Raw genomic sequence first — 21,665 nt, 5'->3', positions numbered from 1 at the left:
TTATAAGACAATCAAGCTTCTTAGTAGTATTAAAGTGTAGTATGACTGTGTAAAGTTTTCCAGCAAATTATCATTACAATAATGTCTCACCAGTGTGTGCCTAGATCATGACTTATGTATGTATTTCAGCCAACACCTTGACAACGTTGGTGAACCAATGCCTGAAGGACCCAGAGAGAACACAGCAGTCTTCCCCAGTAGTGGAAGGGGAGGCTAAGCCCACCTCTCAGGAAGGTTGGTGAACTCCATACACTTCTGTTCACAGACTCTGATCCATTGACTATGCTGATACTGTACATGTATTGCGTGCAGTGTCATTGTTACAATCAAACATTGTTTTCCATGCCATGTTGCAGGGTCCCCGGCAGTAAGCCGACCCAGCAGTGGTGCCAGTGATCTGACTATATCCTTACCCTGTGACAAGTTGACAGCCGTCACCTCAAGACTAAGTGATCAACTAACCCAGCTACTGGTAGGTTACAAATCTGCCTTTCTCTACACAGTGGCAAGTGTGAGCAAGTGTGCTATTTCCTGGAGAAAAATGCACTCAAGGTTTAATAAATTTTCCTAAATGTTCCATTTTAAGATATTTAATTCAAACAGAGGTAGTTTTTCTGGCATGTTTTGATGTTGACCCACAAGATTGACAAGCCCTGTAGAAACAGAAGTTGAGTAGAAGGATGGCTGAATCACTGCTGGCTTACCTGATGTGTGGTGTTTGTTCTCCCCCAGGGCATGTTAACCAGTCGTGATGATGAGCGGGGGAGAGTGTACACAGAGCTGCAGGATGCCCAGGAGGAGCTGGCTCGCTACAGGGAGCAGATCTACGCCTCGCCCTCCCCCAGCGAGACCAGCACCGCCCCCAGGGAGAGCAGACCCAGCAGTATGGTGTCTGTCGCCTCCTCCACAACCGACCCTGGGGAGGAGTTCCTCCTCACTGTGGCTGATGAAGAAATTGGTGAGAAAAAAAAAACATTTGTACACACTCAGACTATTCGCATCTGTGATTTAATATCATGCTGCACAGTAGAATTAGAAATAACTAAAAATATACAGAGATGTCCAACAACACATAGGCCAAGTCTGTGGAATGTGGAAGGTAGTGAAAATACACCCTTTGATACATGTAGCTGCCTGTTCTATAAGGTTCAGATGTTGATACATGTATGTCCATTTATTATTTCATTAAAAATGTACCCGTTGTGTTCAGCTGCCCCTGCAGTGCCACCACCCCCAGCCTTTGCTGAGCCAATCGCAGAAGAGCAGGAGCCTGTGGAGACTCCGCCCCCCTCAGAGGACGACAACATGCTACTAGCAGTTACAGAGGAGGACTTCCCCCCTCCCCCAGACCCAGAACCACCCTACAGCCCAGGCTTCACTGAAGATGACAATCAACCTAGTGCTATTTTCTAACCTGTGCTGTGCTGCCTTGAAGAAAAGCTTCTAAATGCCCCTGTGTTGGAAAAGGTTGTGCCTTCAAAAAAAAACAATGATAAGATACAAAATATATTTAAGGACAGGCCATTGTGCCTTGAAGTAAGCTACAGTTTTACACTTACAAGATAAAGAAAATGTCTATTTTGAATATTTGAAGATCTCTAAAGTTTGATTCAAACCAACAATTAATTTTAAAATCCAAGCACAATCATTGTAAAACACAAATGGGGATACCAAGTTGCTTGATCTTTGGGAAGCTTGATGTTTGTTCGAAACTTGTACCATAGACTGTGAAATAATATGTATTTTTGAAAACTCTTTTGTACCCAAGGGTATCTATATGTGTATTGTATTCAATCAACTCCCTCTTTGGTAGCAACTACCACTGAACAAAGTGTACTTTTACTATTGTGGTCAAGTACAGTAAAAAAAATCTCTTTGTTATATAAGGTGTAAAAATACTATAGGATGCCCTTTTTGAATGGCACTTCCTTCACAAACTGTAATTATTTGATTATCTGTATCTTTATCATCAGTAGCGGTAGTTGTTTTCATGCGGCCTAGAGTCATATCATCAAAGAAGAAAATCTGACAAATTTTGTATACGCCAAGTGAAGAATAGCATTGCATATTTTCCATCTGTCAGAGTTACAAAGTAAAACAAGGGTGTCAGAGAGCCTTCAATCAGGTAGAATTAACTCAAGGCCTCATTTGGAGCCTTCTGAATCATACAATCAAGATGTTGTATATAATGTACCAACAGCATTTTAAAAGCCAGTAGCACAAGGTATTACATATAAGTAAAGGGCAGAAAACATGACAAACAAGCAGGTTTTGTAGTAATGCATAAGGGCCGCCAGAAGTGCATAATATAAAGTTGCAATTTCTAGTAAAGATGAGAAAACAACAGATGTACAAAGAGCAGTATTAGGTGTCATAAATGAATTTTGATATGTGCTTAAGATTTGAATTGGCTTGTGAAAGAGATTTATACATGTACAGTATTGGATAACTTGGATGGTGACCTGACCATAGTTCTGTGGTGGCTGGGTCCTACACTACCACAGACATGTCATGGCTGTACAACAGTTAAGGTTCTGTCACTCCTAACTACATGTTTAACTACTGTAAGCATTCTTTTTTTGAGATTTGGCCTGCATGGAGTTGGGAAATCATTATGATGCATGGACAGATTTAAAAGATCTGTTTTGGAAGGAGAAAATGGTAGGAACGATCCATAAGCACAAACAGTCATTGTAACATGTCAGTCACTGTTCACCTGTGTTAGGATAAGTTCTGATGAAGATTAATAATGATCAACCAAACCTTCAATTTCAGTGATGTTGCAATTCATACTCAGGATAGAGCCAAAACCTTAATTCTTCCAAATTAACATCCTTTAATGAGCTTTTGTCTCCAACGTGGCATCACAGAATGGTCTGTTATACTGCAGTGCAGAGATCCCCTATAGTGGTAGAAGGGTAACAAAAAGTGTGCACTCTGATTCCTACAGCTTCTGGGTTGTCTCACCACAGTAGTCATGTCGTCTTTTTGGTGTTGAGCTTCGTAAGTCAGTGGTTAATATCTGCAAGTAAACACACATTTGATGTAGGTTCTGGTTAGGGATCCCAGCACTTTGTAAAACCTATCACATAAGAGAGATTCAAAAAAAGATCACAAGGGAGGTTGTGGTCAGAACCTATCCTAAGTGTTCTTGGTGCATGCAATGAAAAATTTGATTTTAACTTAGTGTTGTGCTTGGAGAGGGATGGGTGCATGGCCCTTGGAGTCTGTGTCCATGCTTCCAGTCTGTGTCATTAAGGTGAAATATAACATGACTGCAGTTAACACTTCTTAGATTTCTACTGATGACATGATTGTCACAGGGGTAATGATGAAATGATCCATGTTTGCTGTAGGGCTGAGAATTGTACATCTATTAAAGTCAACACTACTGCTACAATCATGAGATGTTTTAAAAATTTTGGTCAGCCCTGAATGTAATATACTGTTATGTTACCATGTGTAGCCTCTATGTTTATATGTCTGGCTGAATATACATGATAAGGCACAGATGTGGTCTTTGTCATGATTTCTTTCTTTCTTTCACAAATTTGTAACTATGTAACCTTTAACTATGTTAAAAGGTCCCAACTGTATCATTTGTAAAGGTACATGTACACTTGACACACCTGTAAATAAACAATCTTATACTAGTTATAGGTATACATGTAACGCCCTGCTGGCATGGGTTTTTCACCTCAGCAACAGCAACACATAGCGGAATTTAGCAGCAATGATTTTAAAGGTTTGTACCATGGAAAGCAACATCTATTAGTCAAACATATTTCAGCAAATGCTGGTGAATTACATTTTAATTGATACTTTAAAACTTTCTTTTTATACTTTCTTATATAGTGGACCAACTCCCTTGGCCTGTTTGATATCTGTCTACTAGTATTTAGCCTCTTTCCAGCCGCTTCCCAAAGCCTGGTAACGTTAAAAGGCTACCCCTTATACAAAGTATCGTTACTGTTCAAAATCCCATTGCCATTGGCTACTGGACCTGATTTCCCTTCCAGTACTGTAGTCTACGGTAGTGTTAATGTTGCAACGGTCGATTACTAGTAACGTTACATTGGCTGAGATACCGCCGGTCTTCACTAGGGGGTGCTTCAGTACTGTTCCACGGGCGAAGTTGTCTACGGTTGTCAGATGACATTACAACACTCCTATACATCAGAGAAATATTAGACTTTCTTTACTGTGTTAGATTAGCAATGACACACAAGTATACTCGACGTTCTCTGTCCGTATGCGCACGTTTCAACAGGTACCTGGCCGCTACGTTCGAGGTGAACAAAAGGCGGGAAAGTGGTCAATATTTTTATGTGACGCAATCAAGTAGGCGTCTCCTTGTTTTTGCACTCTGATTGGCCAGTATCTAGCCGGGGGAAAATGGCGGCAACTGCCCCTGACGAGGCAGAGAGGAAAGCGGACGGACTTTACAATGGATCCCCGTCCGTCACAAGTCTCCAGAGGGAGATCAGCCTCGAGAGGAAGGCCAGCGAATACAAACAGATTTCGGAGGCGAAAGTTCTGGTGGTCTTTACCGGAGGAACAATCGGAATGAAGGCACGCGATGGAGGTAAAGACTCGACCTTGCCCTGTACCAGGTTGTTCGCAGTAACGTTATACCAAAATCAATATTTGAACTATTTGCCACGTCTTCGAGCATGAATGGTAAACATTAAGTGTCGTTATAACCTCGTGAAGAACGCTTAAATTGAGGGCAGGCAAACCATTATGTCGTGTACAATCGTTCTCCAGTGTTGAGTTGTCTGTAGGCTAGCCATATGGCTACAGACAACTCTGTGTGTCTTCTGTATAATTCACTTTAAATGCAGAGTGAACATGTCGGCGACACGTCTGCAGAATGTAGATGTGATCATAGGAATCATATAACTGATCGGAAGACTACTACTAGTACTAGTATTACATACTTGTATGTGGCAGCCTCTTCGCTACTGCATGACATAATGATAAAAACATTGGGCCGAGTCGGCACCAGAGTATCTGTATCTGTATCTGTATAGCCGGTATAACCGCCTTTCGGCGTAACACACCAGCAGAGTATGGTTTGGTTGAGTGTGGCTCAGTCATTTAGATGTGTAACGTTATACTATACACTTTACTGTACAGTATCATCATTGGTCTGTCCTTCATCCCCTCCACTGACGGCATGAAATATTGTCTAACTACGTATGCCATAAACACATCAGAGGGCACCGTGTTTAACAGAGTGAAAGTGTCATCCATCCTTAATTAGTTTACTGCTTGTCCATATACTGTATCAGTGTACGTCCCAGAGAAGAACTACCTGGAGAAAACCCTGATGGAGATGCCGATGCTGCATGAAAAGGCCTATGCTGAACAGCTGGAACAGGAGAACTTCCAGTTTGAAAACGCTCCGGACTTCTTTCAGGAAAAGGCTCCTTTGGTGTTACCGTAAGTACACATTACCAATACACGTTTGTCTGCAGCTGTGGAAATGAATCAGACGGCCTTGCAGGTATTGGGTATCCGGAGAAGGTGGGCTGGGGCCCCATACTGGGCTACCTTGCAGTGCTACCCTTTCTGGGCCCCAAAGGGTGTGCATGGGGGTTTGGTCTCTAACACTTACTTGTCTTTACAGCTGTGTGTGGGCTGTTTGTGGGTAGTGGAGGTGGGTGGTAATTACTGTTATTAGCAACTCAAACAAGACATAGTCAACTATGTATTTACTACTTGAACTATGTATAAATTAATTTATTGAAAAGTTTTTTGCAAATTCATGCCCGGAGGCTAATTGTAAATTACAAAACATAAAAGAACAACGAAATAGAGTATAAAATAACTATTATATAAAAGTCTACATGATAAAGGTATAGCTGTCTAGAACTATAACTATGTCTAAAACTATGTCTGAAGGGTTTGACTTCTCTTCTGTAAACCATGGAAGACGTAATGTCCCACCTAAAAGAAAATTCAACTTACACAATAGTATAGAGACTTAACATCCTGTACCCCGCCCCCCCCCTCCCTCCAAACAGGTTGTCCAAGTATGGCAAGCATGTCCTGTACTGGATCCTGGAGTACGACCCCATCCTGGACTCCTGCAACATGAACATGGACGACTGGGGGCAGATTGCTGCTGATATACACGTAAGAGCCAGGAAATGTGATAAAAAGTCAAACAATATTAGATAAATACATAGATAACTAGACCAGTGCAGTGTGCTGGCTTCAGATTTCCTGTTGCTGTTGTGTAGGTTGATAAAGCATCAGATTTTATTTGTCTATTTATTTTTACAGAAACATTACCAGTACTTTGATGGGTTTGTCATCCTGCATGGTACTGACACCATGGCCTACACTGCTTCTGCATTGTCCTTCATGTTTGAACATCTGGGAAAACCGGTCATCCTAACTGGTTCACAGGTAATGTTAGTTTGGGTGGACTTCTTCACTGGTTCTGTTAGGAATGAAAGTTGTTCTTTCCTTGTGGATTCTCCATCCCAGAAACCACAGATGTGACTGGTTTTGACTGTAATTTTCTTGCAGGTTCCTATCTATGAGATGAGAAATGATGGGCGTGACAACCTACTGGGAGCTCTGCTGATAGCTGGTCACTTTGTCATTCCCGAGGTACTGAAACGAACATATGGTTGACAGCTTTATCATATTTTGGATCATTTTATTAGTAATGTAGTGCTTGCACATGTTCCTGTGTGGTTCAATGTCAAGGCAGTATGCAAATAGCACCTTTCATCCTTTATAGTGACAGAGTAATGCTTCCTTGCAAGTAAACAGCCATAAACGCTCCCCTGTCACCCTGCCAGGTAACTCTTTACTTCAACAATAAGCTGTACCGTGGCAACAGAGTAACAAAGGTGGCCAACCAGAGCTTCCAGGCCTTCGACTCCCCCAACCTGCCTCCACTGGTCAGCATGGAGGTGGAAATACATGGTAATAAGGATTATAATATATGAAATGGTCATTTCGTTCAATGTGTGCTCTTAATTCATTTTGTTGTAAGATTTTCACAAACATTTTGCATTTCTAGAGGTAACTTTTGCAGTTCATTATTGCATTCCTGTAACTTAATTTGTTGTGACTTGATTTTGTTTCACACAATGTCACGTGCTGTACAAACAAGTTGGGGACATTTTGACTGGCTGGCCCAATGGTAACTATCCTACACAGATATCCTAGCTGGTGTGTAGCTGCTGCTGCTGTTGCATCCCCCTCTCTGGTCATCCTGGGTCAACCCTGTTGACTCTCTGTGTGTAAATGCATGAATGTTAGTCTGCTTCATCTGCTTGTCCATTTAAGCTTTGTGGTGCTCATTAAAAATTAACCGTTGATTGAAAGGTCAGTCTTTTATATCATCACTGGGTAGAAGGAGCACTCTCTTTTCCACCTCTATTGCTTTTTCTCACTGGCTGTCTGCATCGTAATGATGAAGATTTTTGTTCACTGATAATTTGCTGCAAGATGAAAATTGGAACATACCGGTACTTCAAAATGTTTCACATGATAGCCACAATCCTTCTTCAGTTGTTGCAAGTTATGAATGAACAAAGATCTAACCTTTATTAATGTGATGAAGTACGTTGTATGAGTATTACATTTGTATTTTGTCTCAACTATGTTATTGAAATGATAAGGATATTTTGTCCAAAATTAGAAAAAAAGAGGCAAGATTGCTTTGACAAAAATTATGCAGAAGATGTCAAGAATGAAACTACCAGTACCTTTTTATTATTCAAAAGATGTCTCAGATATCAATAGCAAAAGCAGACCATTTTAAGCAAATTCAAGTATTTCCAATATGGTCAAGTCTCATGATTTCAAATTGAATTCACTAGATCACTGAATTTCAATGACAGAAAAAGAGCCTAGCTACTAGTATTTCACAGGAGGTAGACAGATCTAGAATTACATGGTGTTACATGGAGAAGCAACAATGATGATTTTAATCCTTTTTTCAGGTAAAGGTGGGCATGCACAACCCTATCTTCGAAAAATTACTGGTTTGGTCTCAAAACAGAAGTACAGAAGATTTTCTGTATTTCTGCTCTGAGTTTTGGCTTGCTGTACAGTGTGGGAGTGCTGCTTTTTTAACATCTTTCCCTTGATTATAGGATATTTTGCTGGCAAAACTAGATACCAAGTTAGGAAAGACAAAGGTCTATGTAGATAAATAACCTTAACAACATCATCCTAATCCATCATGAAATATAGACTTACAGGTAGTTGAACTTTCCCCCCTTTCTTCTACAGTAGAAGGAACAGGTGTACCTTAATCTTTCATTAGGAGTATTGAATACTCAATTCAATTCTTTATTTTACTCATCTGAATTCTTGTGATCTAAAAATTTTGCAGAACTACACAGTAGTTCCAGCAGTATATTGGGCAGGATGGTCTTTGAAGTCTTTGGCCTATTTGCTAGTCTCTAACCAGGTTCAGACATAAATGATGCTTTCAACATGACACTAACTTCTGACATACATATAAGAACCTTTAAGCTATACCAAATGTAGACCCATTTAGCTTTAAAATATCGTGCTGTGTGGCACCCTTGATGTGAAGTACACAAACATTCCATACTCATGATCATCCAGGAGGGAGCACAGACATGAATCATGTAGGGCAGCACAGCACATTGCTGGTTCTGTTCTCTTTCATAGCACTGTTTGTGTCTGAGTGTGCACTTCTCTCCCTCTGATGTAGTACATGTGTGCTCGACCATTGCTCATCCTCTCCACTGTCTCCCACAGTTGAGTGGGACGCCGTGTTCCGCTGTAACACAATGGAGAAGTTCAGGGTACAGACGGACATGAATCCAAACATAGGCCTTCTACGACTGTTCCCCGGCATGAGCCTTCAAACAGTAAGTCAGTTTGCTCCTGTACAGTGGGCCATACATGCAGAAGGTTACAGCTGAAGATTTTGCACTTGAATTTTCTGTATATAACTGTGAATTATGCACCAGTGACTGTAATGTACCTTGTACCTGTAGGTAGAACATTTCCTGAGCCCTCCCATGGACGGAGTGGTGTTACAGACCTACGGGACAGGGAACGCTCCAGACAGCAGACATGACTTGTTGAACGCGTTCAAAGAGGCGTCCGACAGGGGCATACTCATTGTCAACTGCACACAGTGCCCTAAAGGGGGTGTAGATTGTTACTATGCTACTGGAAAGGTGAGATTAAGAAATAATTCCGCTTCAATTTTCTACTTCACCCTTTTTCAGATTCATTTGTATGTCTCATGTCTGTGTGTTTTAATGTCAAGGAAGACTAGCTGGTTACAAAATTACTGGTGTAATGTCAACTAATGGACATGATAAAGTATCCAAGTATTCATTGATTATGATAATGTGTTAATGACATTCACACGTTGCTGTAGGTACTGCTGGATGCAGGGGTGATCCCGGGAGCTGACATGACAGTTGAGGCAGCCTTGGCCAAACTCAGCTATGTCCTGGCCAAGAAAGATGTCACCCTTAAGGACAGGAGAGAGGTAACTCATCTACTTCTCTTGCTGTTATGGCAGACAAAATCTTGATCAAAAGTCAGTTACAAACTCATGATACAACATTCATAAGTAAGGTAAATAAACCATCTTGAAGTAGATAGTATGCTTCCAGTTTTTTTAGTGATAGCAGTACATGAATTTCCAATATCCTGCTATAACAGATTACACATTGTAAACCTTGCATCTGTTCATTCCCATGTGTGTTTGTTTACTCCCCAGCTCCTGTCGGAAAACCTCCGAGGTGAGCTGACCATGGTGGGATTGGGGCAGGAGTCAATCTCCCTCAGCAATAACAGGTTCCTACGTCACCTGGCCAGAGTGCTGCAGCTGGGCTCTGCAGAGGTAAACAGACTCTCTGTCTTTTTGTTTAACAGAAATGCACTGTGAAAACTGTGAAATGATGACTGACGGGAGCATACCTGTCCTACAATTGTCTTTGGTAGATGATACTCTGAAGAAGATGTTACCTTTTGTAATGTTACTTTTTGTAACTAAGTCCTTACAATTTGTCTTGGATTTTGAATACCAGTATGTTGCACCATGTATGTCTTATGAAGGTGACTAAACTGACTCCAATTGTATGTCTGCCCTCTGTAGGAGATGCATGCTGTGCGAGATGCGCTGTTCCCTGCATTAATGTGTGCAGCAGCAAAGAATGGTGACAACAGCACCCTTCAGGTCCTGATACAGCAGGTACAGATGACAGAAGCTCCAAGAATTCACAGAGAATCAACATTTTCTTTCCTTTGTGCTGTGTATCCATTTCCTCAATAATTTGCAAACAACAGTCTGGATCAGCTTTGAAAATATGATATAATGTTAATTTCACAAAGTCAATGAAGCACATTGTTTCCTCTCCCATATTTCAATTTCTTTCTCACTAAGATGATTGACTGTTTAGATGCGTTACTTACAGTATCTTTTATACCTCTTACTTACAATACCTTTTATTACCTTCTCATAAAACTCAACTTCTCATGTCTTCCCTCATGTCTGCCATTCATGTACTTTTGCAGGGAGGGAATGTTGACTCTAAAGACTATGATGGCAGGACACCCCTACACATTGCCTGTAGTCAGGGCCATGCGAACACTGTGGAGTACCTGCTGAAGAACGGTGCATCTGTGTACCTGCGAGATGCTGCAGGACACACGTGTCTCAGAGATGCTATCAAGTTCAGGTACAGCTCAGGAAGTCTCAGGGACTGTTTTCAAGGTGTTCTGTATTACATATTGTCCTTTCAATAAGCTTTGCTTGTAATGTTTCTGTACCTGTTGTCCGGTATTGGATGATGTTGTTCATGTACTGATGGCAGACTTGGTAATTTTAGTGTACAAAGTAAACATTGAGAGCCTCTAGCATGTAGGTACCCTTCTCCAAACCTTGTGAACAGTGATGTGTTGACCATCCATTGTTACATTGAACATTAGGAACTTGTCAGTGATCAAACTTCTCGTGCAGACTGGAGCAAACCTGTCAAACCACATCACACCCATCCGCATAGGCATTGAACTCTGCAGGTAAGGCCAGGCATGTTTTGCAGATGCTGTTCTAGTGTTTTTGACCTTTGATAATTATGATATTGATTTTGACAATTTGAAGAGCTTTGTTCAGATACACAAAGAATGATGGAACATTTGGCCAAAAACAAGCAGCCAGAACGATCCCTTAGTCCCCTGTGATGTGAACACTTAGAACTTAACATACATGTATCTGTCCTTGACTCTTGTTGACTAGTGCTGCTGCTCACAATGACATTGATGGTCTGCGGGCCTGGATTCTGGCTGGGGCAGACCCCAACCAGCCAGACTACAGCAGCAGGACAGCTTTACATGTGGTAAGTGATCTAGATACTGTAGCCTGGCTGTGGTAATGTTGTTAGATCTTCTGTGCTCCCTACATGTCTCAGGTACCAATCTGCCTTCTCCCCATGCTCACCATTTGTGCCTTCAGTATCTTGATTACCTTTACTGACTCAGAAGACAACCACTGTTTATCCATATCTTCCTCATGCTCAGGCTGTAGCTGAGGGACATGTGGAGGCTGTGAAGTATCTCATGGACCATGGAGCAATCCCTACAGTAAGTGTTCCTCACTTGTATTTACAAAAACTTACACCTTCCTTGAAAATTGCCAGTGTCTTGCCACTTTTCCATAAAGTTATGATGGCTCCATGAAGTGTGAAATTTTCCATATGCAGAGTAACACATGCGAGTGTTGTTGAATCCTTAGCTCCAGGATCCCCATGGTACAACAGCTGTGATTGAAGCCCGTATCAGAGACCACATGGAGCTGATCCCTCTGCTAGGGACAGAAGCCTTCTGTGCTGAACCAGCCCCTGCAAAGGAACAACCACCAGAGTCTCCTGGGAAAAGGAGATTCTCACTTGCAGGCAAGTTTTTTGGCAAAAAGAACACTGGGTCAGGTGACTAGCCATCCAAAGTCTTTGGATATTTCCCTTTGTGGTGAACAAAAGAGGAGCATGCAATGTAGGGGATAGTTGATGTTCATACGGGTATTGACAAACGACTTAAAGTAAGAAACTTTCATTGCTGAGCCATGTTGCTGATCCTGTTTTTTTGCTCAGTCTCTAGGCATTAGAACTTAGAAGTTTAATTGAGAGCTTGTTGGAATCAAATTGTATGACAGTTATGGTTACAGATAGTATAGCAACAGCAGTTAGAATATAACATTACATGGATAAGAATTACCTTCTAAGGTTCCCAAATGTTGATTGTTCATGGACATTTAGTTGTATTTTACAGTGTTTGGTGGTCTCACTTTATGAACCTTTGTGTGTGGAATGGTACTTCTCAAACCAGAAAATGTTCATCTTAATCAGTATTATTGACATGTATTTTACATTGTTAGTAGTCTCATCACATTATGAACCTTTTTTGTATTAAGAAGATTTTTATCTTGATCAGTATTGTTGCCATGTGCTAACAGGGAGCTGACAAATGAAAGTGGAAAAATGTAAACCACTATACCGTATTGTTATTTTTCATTGTACAGGGAAAATGTTGTATATTTTTTATGGGAAATTAACACTTTATATTACATAGGTTGAAATGTGAAAGAGTTGCTGCTGTTTTTGACTAACTTAGATGAGCTTATGTTCAGAATCTTACATGGAATTGTACTCTTAGATTCATATACCTAAAGTTGAAGAGGCTCAGCCATATGTAAAATACGGCTTCTATTTTCAAGCAATATTCCTTCCGTGAATAATTTCATCAGGTTGGTGAATGATTACAGCAAAGTTCTTTATTCATCACAACCACATGTTTCACAAGAGCCAGTGTTTCAATGACCCTCTGTCATCTTCATCAGGGCAGTGATTGCAATGTTGTTGACTTAGGATTGAGGGCTTTGGTCACAAGCTGCCATCATGACAAGCTGCTATAGTAGAAAAAAAACAAGAACAATACATGTAACCAGAATAATGGGAACAGTACAAAACATAATTAAACATTATACCATTGGAAATATCTTAGGTGTTATGAGAACTAGAGCTAAACTAAGGCTGGGATCAAACCTGAACCTTGTACATGTAGATTCAAAAGCTGCCAGTGTTGCTGTAGAGAAACAAGACCAAACTTTCACATTGAACAATTATGTGAAAAGACATGTCAGATAAATGAAGACAATGAATAAAGCCATCTATGCATCATCAACCTTTTTGATGAATGATACATATGTATTTATTTGCTAACTTAGGCCACACTGAAACATTGTGTGGATGCCATTTGTGCGTGCATCAATTTCTGTCCATTTCTGCAAGCTGCAAAATGAGTAAATATGGAAAACGGAGTCTTTTGTGGTAATGTTTTGTGTAGTGCCAATCCTTGGCATGGTCCAAAAAAGGCACTGCCATGAGGCTAAAAGTATCATTCCAGGAAAACATGCCTCAGCAGGGGCAAACATATATATATATAGTTTTGATCGCTAGGGGTCCCCACTGACGAGTGCAGATGATTCAGGTAAGTGTACTGGTGCTCGTTTCTATTGTTTCTTAGGCCACACCAATTTAATTTCTTGGTTAACGGATTCACCTCTTCATTTTTTTCTGATTTGCAAAAAAAAATCAACTGCAAAATGCTCATGTTTGCCTTGAACAGTTGAAAACAGTCCTTTTCTTCCTAGTTGTTACAGTTATTCCATCTTTTAATGCAGTGCTATCATTAAAAGTTCAAAATTCATTGTTTAAGTTTTGAACCAGGCTGGTCTGTTGAGTTCATGGCTCCCATCGTACCATTTTGGGCCATAATAGGATGCCTAGGCCTGTTTTTTTTTTTTTTCGCCCACCCGCTCCATTATTTTTCTAGAAAAATCCGTTAACCAAGAAATTAAATTGGTGTGGCCTTATTATGAAAGACCAAAAGGGGAAATATACAAGAATTTTGGTGCTATCAAACCCATATGAAAGCTACACCTTTGGACCAAGGACATCGCAGATTCAGTACCATGGACATAACCCTCCTGAAAACTGTGCTGTTGTACAATGTACATGTACAACAGATCCTGTTTCAAACCTCTACAGACAAGCTCACCATGACACACTCAGTTCTGTGGGTATATTGCTCATCACCAAACTTGACAGTTGTGCACAGATTCTGGTCACACAATCGAAACAACATCACCATTACTTTACAGGCACATGTTCTATCAATGACACATTATAGTGACTGTCAAATTCACATTGATAACAATACATTCAAGTAGCCTGACCAGGTAACTCAAACTACTGTTTGCTAGCTACTGCTACTGCTACAGCAGTCTTGAAGTACATTGTGTATCTAAAAGTACATGTACGGTTACAACAGGAAGGCATTTTCATCATTTGAACCTTTGCCCTTCTATAAAGTGAGAAGATAAGTATGATTCATTAAGAAAGTGACAAGATAGCTGATAACAATTTTTTATGACAAAATAACTAACATTACATGTATAAGTATTTCATTTACATTTAACATATAAGAGTGGAGAAGAATTTTCTTGTTCGCCCATGACTGGATGATAATCTCCAGGAACAATAATCTCTTGTAATGATATAGAAATGTAAAACTAGACATATCATGAATCATAATACATTTGGGAGATTAAAAATCATACGATGTCAGACTTAACGAACATTTATTATAAGAATTCAAATCTGTTGTTGCAATTCTTTGATATTACAAAACTAAATACATGTAAATCACCATCAAATGAACATGCCAAATCACAATTTCAACATGATTGTAATGCCACATTTGGAATGCTAGCTATGACTACTTACTCCCAAACAAGTACAGTTCCACATGTAATACAACTGATAAAGTTTACATATTAGTGAATGAGGGGTGACAATGTTTGAGAGAATGTACAAATGCTTTTAAGTTAACCAGCAGTTTCCTCACGTCAATATCTATTGTCAATTGCAACATTATCCATGGCCTATCCATGCATGTCTTTCACATACACACACATGTGAGAGCAATCAGAGTTTCAGTAGTAACGTTACATGGTGACAAATGTCCTCCATCCTGACATCAGACAGCCCATTAAAACTTGCTTCTCTCCAACATTGACATAAAGATCCTGATCATGCAGAAATAATGGGAATCACATCTGATGCAGCCCCAACAGCAGTAAAAATAATGAGATTACATCAATCAAGGCAATGAAAAACAATAGTCGATAATTTCGATGACATTGTGCATGAACCCAAGACTATCTTTTATCTGCTAATGATGTGATTTTGATTGGGATTCATACTTTTCTTGATTGACAACAAAGTCTTGGCCATTACAGTTTTTAAAACCAAAACATTAGATAATTTATCAGATGACATTCAAAAGGGTTGCAACAAGTATGGTCAGAATAGATTGACCTTATTCCTGTAAACTTCACACATAAGATATGGAATGTTGTCATTCTTTATTGAAGTCTATGACAGGAATGGACAATAGCACAAAACAAAGTGAATGTACGTTTTAAGCTATGTTCATTACATGAGGCGTATTTAGGCTAACTGGGGTGCTTGTTTGCATATTGCTATCATAGCTGCCAGACAGGTAATATTTCTCACAAATTAAATCACACATGGTGAGACAAATTCATTTCCAAACATGATGCATTTCCAATTGATGATATCTAGCACTCTCACATGCTATACTGAATAATAGATTGTCTACAATATTCTAACCTACATGTAACACAATACCATTATGACTTAAAATAAACGAAGGAGTTACCTCAAGATAAATACTTGGAATGTCACATTGGCACAGTTCATGAAGACAACAAACCATTATACTTAACACCTTGAACTTGAACATTTACCTTGAACTTTAATTTTGAACTTGCCTGGAACTGCTGTTTGCTGAATATGCAATTGTCACACCTAATGACAGAGCTACAATATTGGAGCACATACTTCCCTAAGTACCATCAATAGTCAAGGCAAGATGACTTACCAATTACATTGAAACATCTGTCACCACTTTATGAAACATGTACTCTACAGTGTATCATATCATATCAAGACAAATGATTGAGCACTTGTCTCATAGATGGCCTGACCTTGCTATATCATATGTATCTATAAAACAAACATACAAGTTGGAATGTGTTTCCTTGCACTGAAAATTGGCACAAAATCTATTACCTGATTTGAAAGAAGTATTTGAAAGACAGAACCAAATTAATAAAATGGTGAGGTCTTAGAAGTGTCCTTACTTAAACTGTTGGTTGTAGACCTTGATGAAGGTCCTCTCCTCTGTAAGTGTGCAGTTCAGCTCCATCTGTTTGAAGCTGTCTCCCCAGCTGCAGTGGTCCGAGTCACTGGCCTTGTAGAACTTACACTGGAGACACACCTTCAGCATGCCCAGCCCATCAAACTGTGCAACACAAAAAGGAGACCACTCAGCATGTAACATACTCTTATTTCCTCACAATCCGGGGGTAGTTGACAATGATGTTTGACATTTACGTTTGCATCCATTAGTTCATCCGTTAGTATTTAACTTTACTTATGGAATTTAGGCTTCTTCCCCCCCATCTTTTTGCTCTATAGACATCAATAATTGCACCCTCACTCCATGTCTCAAGAAATAGACTGCAGTCTTTTATAGCAACCTGTTTAATAGATTTTTGTAGCGTGGAACATTTTTCCAGCCTGTGTTTCAGAGATAAGGCCTGGAGGAAGTTCTTCTGACCCTGATATGATATCCTATTGCCAGCAGACTGTGGGGATATGGACACTTGGATAATGTGCTTGGAGGACTGCTTCAAGCAAAAGTGTTGCTTAGTCAGACATTACTCATTCTTCATGCATATGTAATTATTACCCAACCATTCCTCATGATTACTGTGATAACCGCAATAACTATGATGGAAAAGGACATAAAACTTTACACAAGGCAATGGGTGTCAGGTCCCTTTATATTTGGATGTTGCGGTCTCATTACCCTGAGTTGCAGTGCCACCTGGGACTATAAACTAACAAGGATGTAGAGTACAGTCACATGTACCTAACGTTACAAGTAGAACAGTTGAAAAGCATGGCTGCAACAGACACAGGTGTTCTGACCTTTAACCTCATTCAAACAATTTTTAGAGGTAAAAAACAGTCCTCTGTGACAGCTCTAGAACAATATTCACCCCATCATGATTAAACCATGTACAAATGCACCATTTCCCCTGCAAGTTTTTCCTACCTCCATGACAAAGGGCACATCTTGTCTGGACCCCTTCTTGCTGACACTTGTGCCTGCAGTGGACCAGACTGTGGTATATCTCACACTGTGGGGGTCTCGAGCCTGCTCCTTTAGCTGGAGGGGGGTGGTGCCTAGTGAGGTGGATCTGGGGGGAGAGGTGTACATTTTGTAACAATTAGCTGGAATAACACACCTTTGGAGGTACCTGTCCATCTGTAAGATTCTAAATCTTGAGACCCAGACATGAATTCAAATAACAAATCTGTACTTTATATTGACAGTCATATAACATCTCCCTAAGTAAAAGGCACTGTCCTGAGCTAACTTGCAAAATACTGTACTATACATAAAATTTTGACCAGGAGCCTGTCTAATATTATATTGATGCCATGATTATGACTATATTGGGCCATAATTGCTAGTTCTGTATCATGATTCATGAGCACCAACAAAATTCTGGCATGTTTTTCATCATATAGTTTTTCTGTTGTACTGACATATCAGTGTTCGAAATACCTGTCTGCAGTCTGCAATCTGCAGATAGATTTTCAAGATTGCAGAAGAAAAATTTATACAATCTGCAATTTTGCAGAAGGAAAAATAGGCTCCAGATTCAATAGTTTTCAATTTAGCAAACTAGAACTCTCTGGCCCCAAGGACAGACAAGTTACACTTAAGCTCCTGTTTTGAAGCAACAGGAGCTTTACTAATTTGCATCCGCCTTATCTTGACTTGTCTATCTTTTGTTTCCCTTTGGACTTCCAAAAATTTGTCTTCACTAATTTGCATATGAATCAATAGTTCATGCTTATAAACCTGCAATTCTCTTAGTGTCACTGACGAAAGGTAGTAGTCTGACTGTTTCAGGTAACCGTAGCACCAAAATCATATCGAGTTGCTTAAGAGTTAAGTACTGTTTTTTTTTGGTGTGTCTTTTATTAGTATGTTGTGTGGAAGGATGATATGTGGGTGTGATTACTAGTACATTTACAGGTATGGTGTGATTTTAGTAGTAGTAGCTTGAAGTGGGAGACAGCGGTGAAAGACCCGTGAAGATACGAGTAAACTAGAAAGGCCAATATTTGCTCTGGAGCAAATACAGCGATGGGTTCACCACATTTTACGACATGGCAGGGAAAGAATGAGAAACACAAGGGAAAACAATGATTTACATTGATATAACTATAATATGAAGTAACATACAACTAAAACAACAGTTGGATAGCTATTCCCTACTTTATTGGTTAGGATTTTTAATTGCATAATGCAAACTGTTGATTTTCAAAATAAATAAAAAAACGTTCATGCCCCGCATTCCAATGCTGGAGCAGAAAAGCTTGAAATACCTACCAAAACACTTGAATAAAGACATACTGTCAGTATGGAAATGCTCTGTGCAGGTGTTAATCAAGTTAAATCCCAACAGCCAATCAGCAAGAAATGCTCTGTGCAGGTGGAAATGCTCTGTGCAGGTGTTAATCAAGTTAAATCCCAACAGCCAATCAGCAAGAAGTATAGAGGAAAGCTGCATGCCTATTGGTTGATGCCCTGCATTCCATTGTGATGACTCATGCCCAGACGTGGTAAACACGGCACTGGGCACACTAACACAGTAATACATTTGCTATAACACAGCCAAAAAACTCAAATAAAACCATTCTAAAAGCCTGTATCACAAAAATTTAAAAAACGCCTAGGGGTATTTGCCCACTGTACCTCCATACCAAATTTCAGGACCTTAGGCCCTAAAATGAAGAAGCTGAATCCATTTAAAAAATGGCAGGAGAAGAAGAAGAAGAAGAAGGAGGAGGAGAAGGAGGAGAAGAAACATCAGAAAAAGCAATATGGGTTCACCACCACTTCGTGGTGTGGTGAACCCATAATGATAAATTTTCTATGGAGAAGGATCTATAAAGTCTGAAATTAAAAAGAGTGATAGATTAAACTTAAAAGAATTCCAGTAATGCTACAGATTTACAAAGGTATATATGATGTAAAAAAGACATTAATGGTTTGAGAAGGTTGTAGTGTGGAGGCTTGTGTATTTGCAGAAAGTATTTTCAAATTGCAGAACAAAATTTTGACTCTTCTGCAATATTGCAGAGCACTGAAAAAAAGTATTTCGACCACTGCATATAGATTATACAATTTTATAGAATGTTATTTTAAAAAGAATGTCAAAACAAACCCAACTTCATGCTCAAAGTATAGAATCTAAAATTCAGTATATTTATGGTGGTTGCCTGCTCTCATAGAATGAGCTGAGGTCTGTAATCTTTTCATGGGTTACCCATTATGTTGTTCAGATACATGTAATGACACAGAAGAGAATATTCCAGAAGCTCAGGGGAATTGTGCCTCACATGGATATCAAAGTATGTATGACAAACTGTATATCATAAACTTGGATGATACAAACCATCTCTCCATAAAATATTTCTACAAAAGTAAATAAGAAACTGATAAACATGCAGACCATCACCCGTGTACCACCCATCCTGATTCCCATTTTCCGACTGACGTCATAGGCAGCGTGTTACCATGGCAACTAACCTCATGAATCCATCACTCTGTCCTATATGCTTTACATAAGAGGGGTTCCAACCATTAGTGTATTAGACTCAGGCTAATGATGTAAGGTCAGTAAAGTCTCATTACTGTAGTGTAGGGTCACTATTAGACACAGGATGTCTTGTGAAGCCATTGCTTCATCTTAGGAATTCTAAACTGTCATCACTATACAGTACTATTAAATAGTACTGTATAGTGATGACAGTTCAATAATAGGAAGAGTATCTTGTTCCAGATGAAATAAAAATGACAGAGGAAAAGAGTAAGACAATTTTGTCAGAACTGTCTCTATTCTGGACTTGAATATATGGTATAGAGACTGTATTCTTTAATGACGACAGCTCTTATGATTGAAACACAAGATTCACACAGCCATCGTAGTTCATACAATACTAGCAATTTTTTGCATTCATTAAAAAAGTGACAAGATGACAATGTGTCATTGATGTGTCATATCAAGGTCGCCCTTTTGCTTAAGTCCAGCCTGATAATGAAAATGTTGTTTTTGTCTCACTGATGTGTCCCAGAAGACCACTACCAGCTGAGACCCAGCTGAAATGGGCGTGCTGCATATACCTGATTAAATTATAAAAGCCCACCACAGGAATACAGAAAATAATGGACTCTGATTTTGGTAACATGTCTAAAATTACTTTTAATTGGGTAAACTGATCAAATGATATAAAAAATATTATTACTTAAACATTCAGTTTTGAGAATTTTAACTATATTTTTGCTGTGTCCTGCGCATTCACTCAACCCCTACCTGTATCATCAGTGAACTGTCCCCAATTGCATGTAATGTTAGAGGCTTGGAACTGCTACTTTTACTGCATTCTTGAACAGTTTGAAAATCAAAAGTCTAAAAAACAGGTTATTTCAATTGACTTATATGAATGAAAATTAATATGCACCTACAAAAATATTATATTTTGCAGCTGATATAGCGATAACTACTATTCCATGTTCGGTAAATTTGCAACTGCACGCCCAGTTAGGCATTGTGGGTGGGGAAACTCTTACTATAGAGGTCATGTAGGGGGATTTAATAATACTAATGGCCACGTCAATGACAACAAAGTCAGAAAAGGTCACAAGGATCAGATGGGGAACAAACCGATCCTGGAAATAATGAACACAATCACGTGGTCTTAGATGAAAAACAGGTGGCAGGTTACTGCCCTTCCGCTAGTTCATGCCCCCTCAGCTCATACCCGCTGTGACTCACCCCCACCCTCCGCCCCACCTTATCTTATGTTTAGTACTTTCTGGAAAAGAATCAGACTGGCAGCCTCATGCAATCAGCAAACAAAACATTTTGACGTTAATTGCAAACAAAGGTCCCCAAGGAGTAAGACAGAATATTGAAATTATAGAGATGACTGGTCATCCAACGATGACTCATTTCACACTGATCAGGAAGACTATAACGTCCTTGGACTGATCAAAGACAGCTGGTTAACTGTCGCAAGCAGAATCCTACTGGCACTTCTAGTTTTCATAGTATACAGACGTACAGTTTTGAACCTAGCTTTGATCATTGATCATAATGCAATTTTGCAACAAACGTACTTGGGGTATAACGATGGCTTGATCTCGATGTCCAGCCGATACTGGACGTCTGCCTGTAGCTTGATGGTCCTCTCACTCGTCTTAAACCTGCCGCCGTCGATTTTGAAGAACACAGGCGACCCGTCGTCCTCCCGACGGATAGAGACGGTCACCTTGAATATGAAATCAGCACTGCCCATGTCCTTGTCTCGTAACGTTACTCCTCGGAGCCTCTGGAATATGTCTCGGTCATCTGCCGCCCAACGTCGCGCTTGGAATGTTCAAACCAGCCGTACCGCCTATCTCCATATCACATG

At 39.8% G+C, this 21,665-nt stretch overlaps 3 protein-coding genes across 11 annotated transcripts in view; 2 read left to right on the top strand and 1 right to left on the bottom strand.

Annotated features, from left to right (window-relative positions):
• The window catches only part of LOC109468149 (rho guanine nucleotide exchange factor 11-like), a 32,473-nt gene extending 28,963 nt beyond the window's left edge, over positions 1 to 3,510 (top strand). For all 6 annotated transcript variants that reach the window (XM_019766393.1, XM_019766392.1, XM_019766391.1 and 3 more), the window contains 4 exons: positions 130 to 234; positions 357 to 472; positions 733 to 958; positions 1,211 to 3,510. In XM_019766393.1, the coding sequence (XP_019621952.1) occupies positions 130 to 234; positions 357 to 472; positions 733 to 958; positions 1,211 to 1,413 (650 nt within the window). In that variant the 3' untranslated portion in view covers positions 1,414 to 3,510. The remainder of the gene's footprint in view (positions 1 to 129; positions 235 to 356; positions 473 to 732; positions 959 to 1,210) is intronic.
• Positions 3,511 to 4,139: 629 nt separating this feature from the next.
• Positions 4,140 to 13,200, top strand: LOC109468165 (L-asparaginase-like). 3 transcript variants are annotated; one of them, XM_019766417.1, is made up of 17 exons: positions 4,140 to 4,585; positions 5,295 to 5,445; positions 6,030 to 6,141; positions 6,292 to 6,417; positions 6,541 to 6,624; positions 6,819 to 6,945; positions 7,136 to 7,165; positions 8,761 to 8,873; positions 9,003 to 9,188; positions 9,395 to 9,508; positions 9,743 to 9,865; positions 10,121 to 10,216; positions 10,540 to 10,703; positions 10,954 to 11,043; positions 11,261 to 11,360; positions 11,542 to 11,604; positions 11,756 to 13,200. In XM_019766417.1, exons 1-17 carry the CDS (start codon positions 4,396 to 4,398, stop codon positions 11,954 to 11,956), a joined length of 2,070 nt encoding a protein of 689 aa, XP_019621976.1. In that variant the 5' UTR covers positions 4,140 to 4,395; the 3' UTR covers positions 11,957 to 13,200. The 3 variants fall into 3 exon arrangements, with proteins under 3 accessions (XP_019621976.1, XP_019621977.1, XP_019621978.1); XM_019766419.1 differs by lacking the exon at positions 4,140 to 4,585 and adding an exon at positions 4,923 to 4,942; XM_019766418.1 differs by lacking the exon at positions 7,136 to 7,165 and having other exon boundaries at positions 4,143 to 4,585.
• A 2,320-nt stretch (positions 13,201 to 15,520) lies between these two features.
• LOC109468164 (CB1 cannabinoid receptor-interacting protein 1-like) overlaps positions 15,521 to 21,665 on the bottom strand; it is an 11,932-nt gene continuing 5,787 nt past the window's right edge. Inside the window, exons 1-3 of one of the 2 annotated variants that reach the window (XM_019766415.1) lie at positions 21,370 to 21,647; positions 17,227 to 17,371; positions 15,521 to 16,407 (exon numbers count right to left, since the gene is read on the bottom strand). In XM_019766415.1, coding sequence (XP_019621974.1) covers positions 16,243 to 16,407; positions 17,227 to 17,371; positions 21,370 to 21,548 — 489 coding nt within the window. In that variant the 5' untranslated portion in view covers positions 21,549 to 21,647 and the 3' untranslated portion in view covers positions 15,521 to 16,242. Of the gene's footprint in view, positions 16,408 to 17,226; positions 17,372 to 21,369; positions 21,648 to 21,665 lie in introns of those variants that run through there. The other variant, XM_019766416.1, reaches the window with a different exon arrangement.

Source organism: Branchiostoma belcheri, unplaced genomic scaffold (assembly GCF_001625305.1).
Source record: "Branchiostoma belcheri isolate BF01 breed outbred unplaced genomic scaffold, Haploidv18h27 scaffold193, whole genome shotgun sequence".
NCBI lineage: Eukaryota > Metazoa > Chordata > Leptocardii > Amphioxiformes > Branchiostomatidae > Branchiostoma > Branchiostoma belcheri.
The sequence above is the reverse complement of the archived record's forward strand: the minus strand, read 5'-3'. Positions and strand labels throughout refer to the sequence as shown.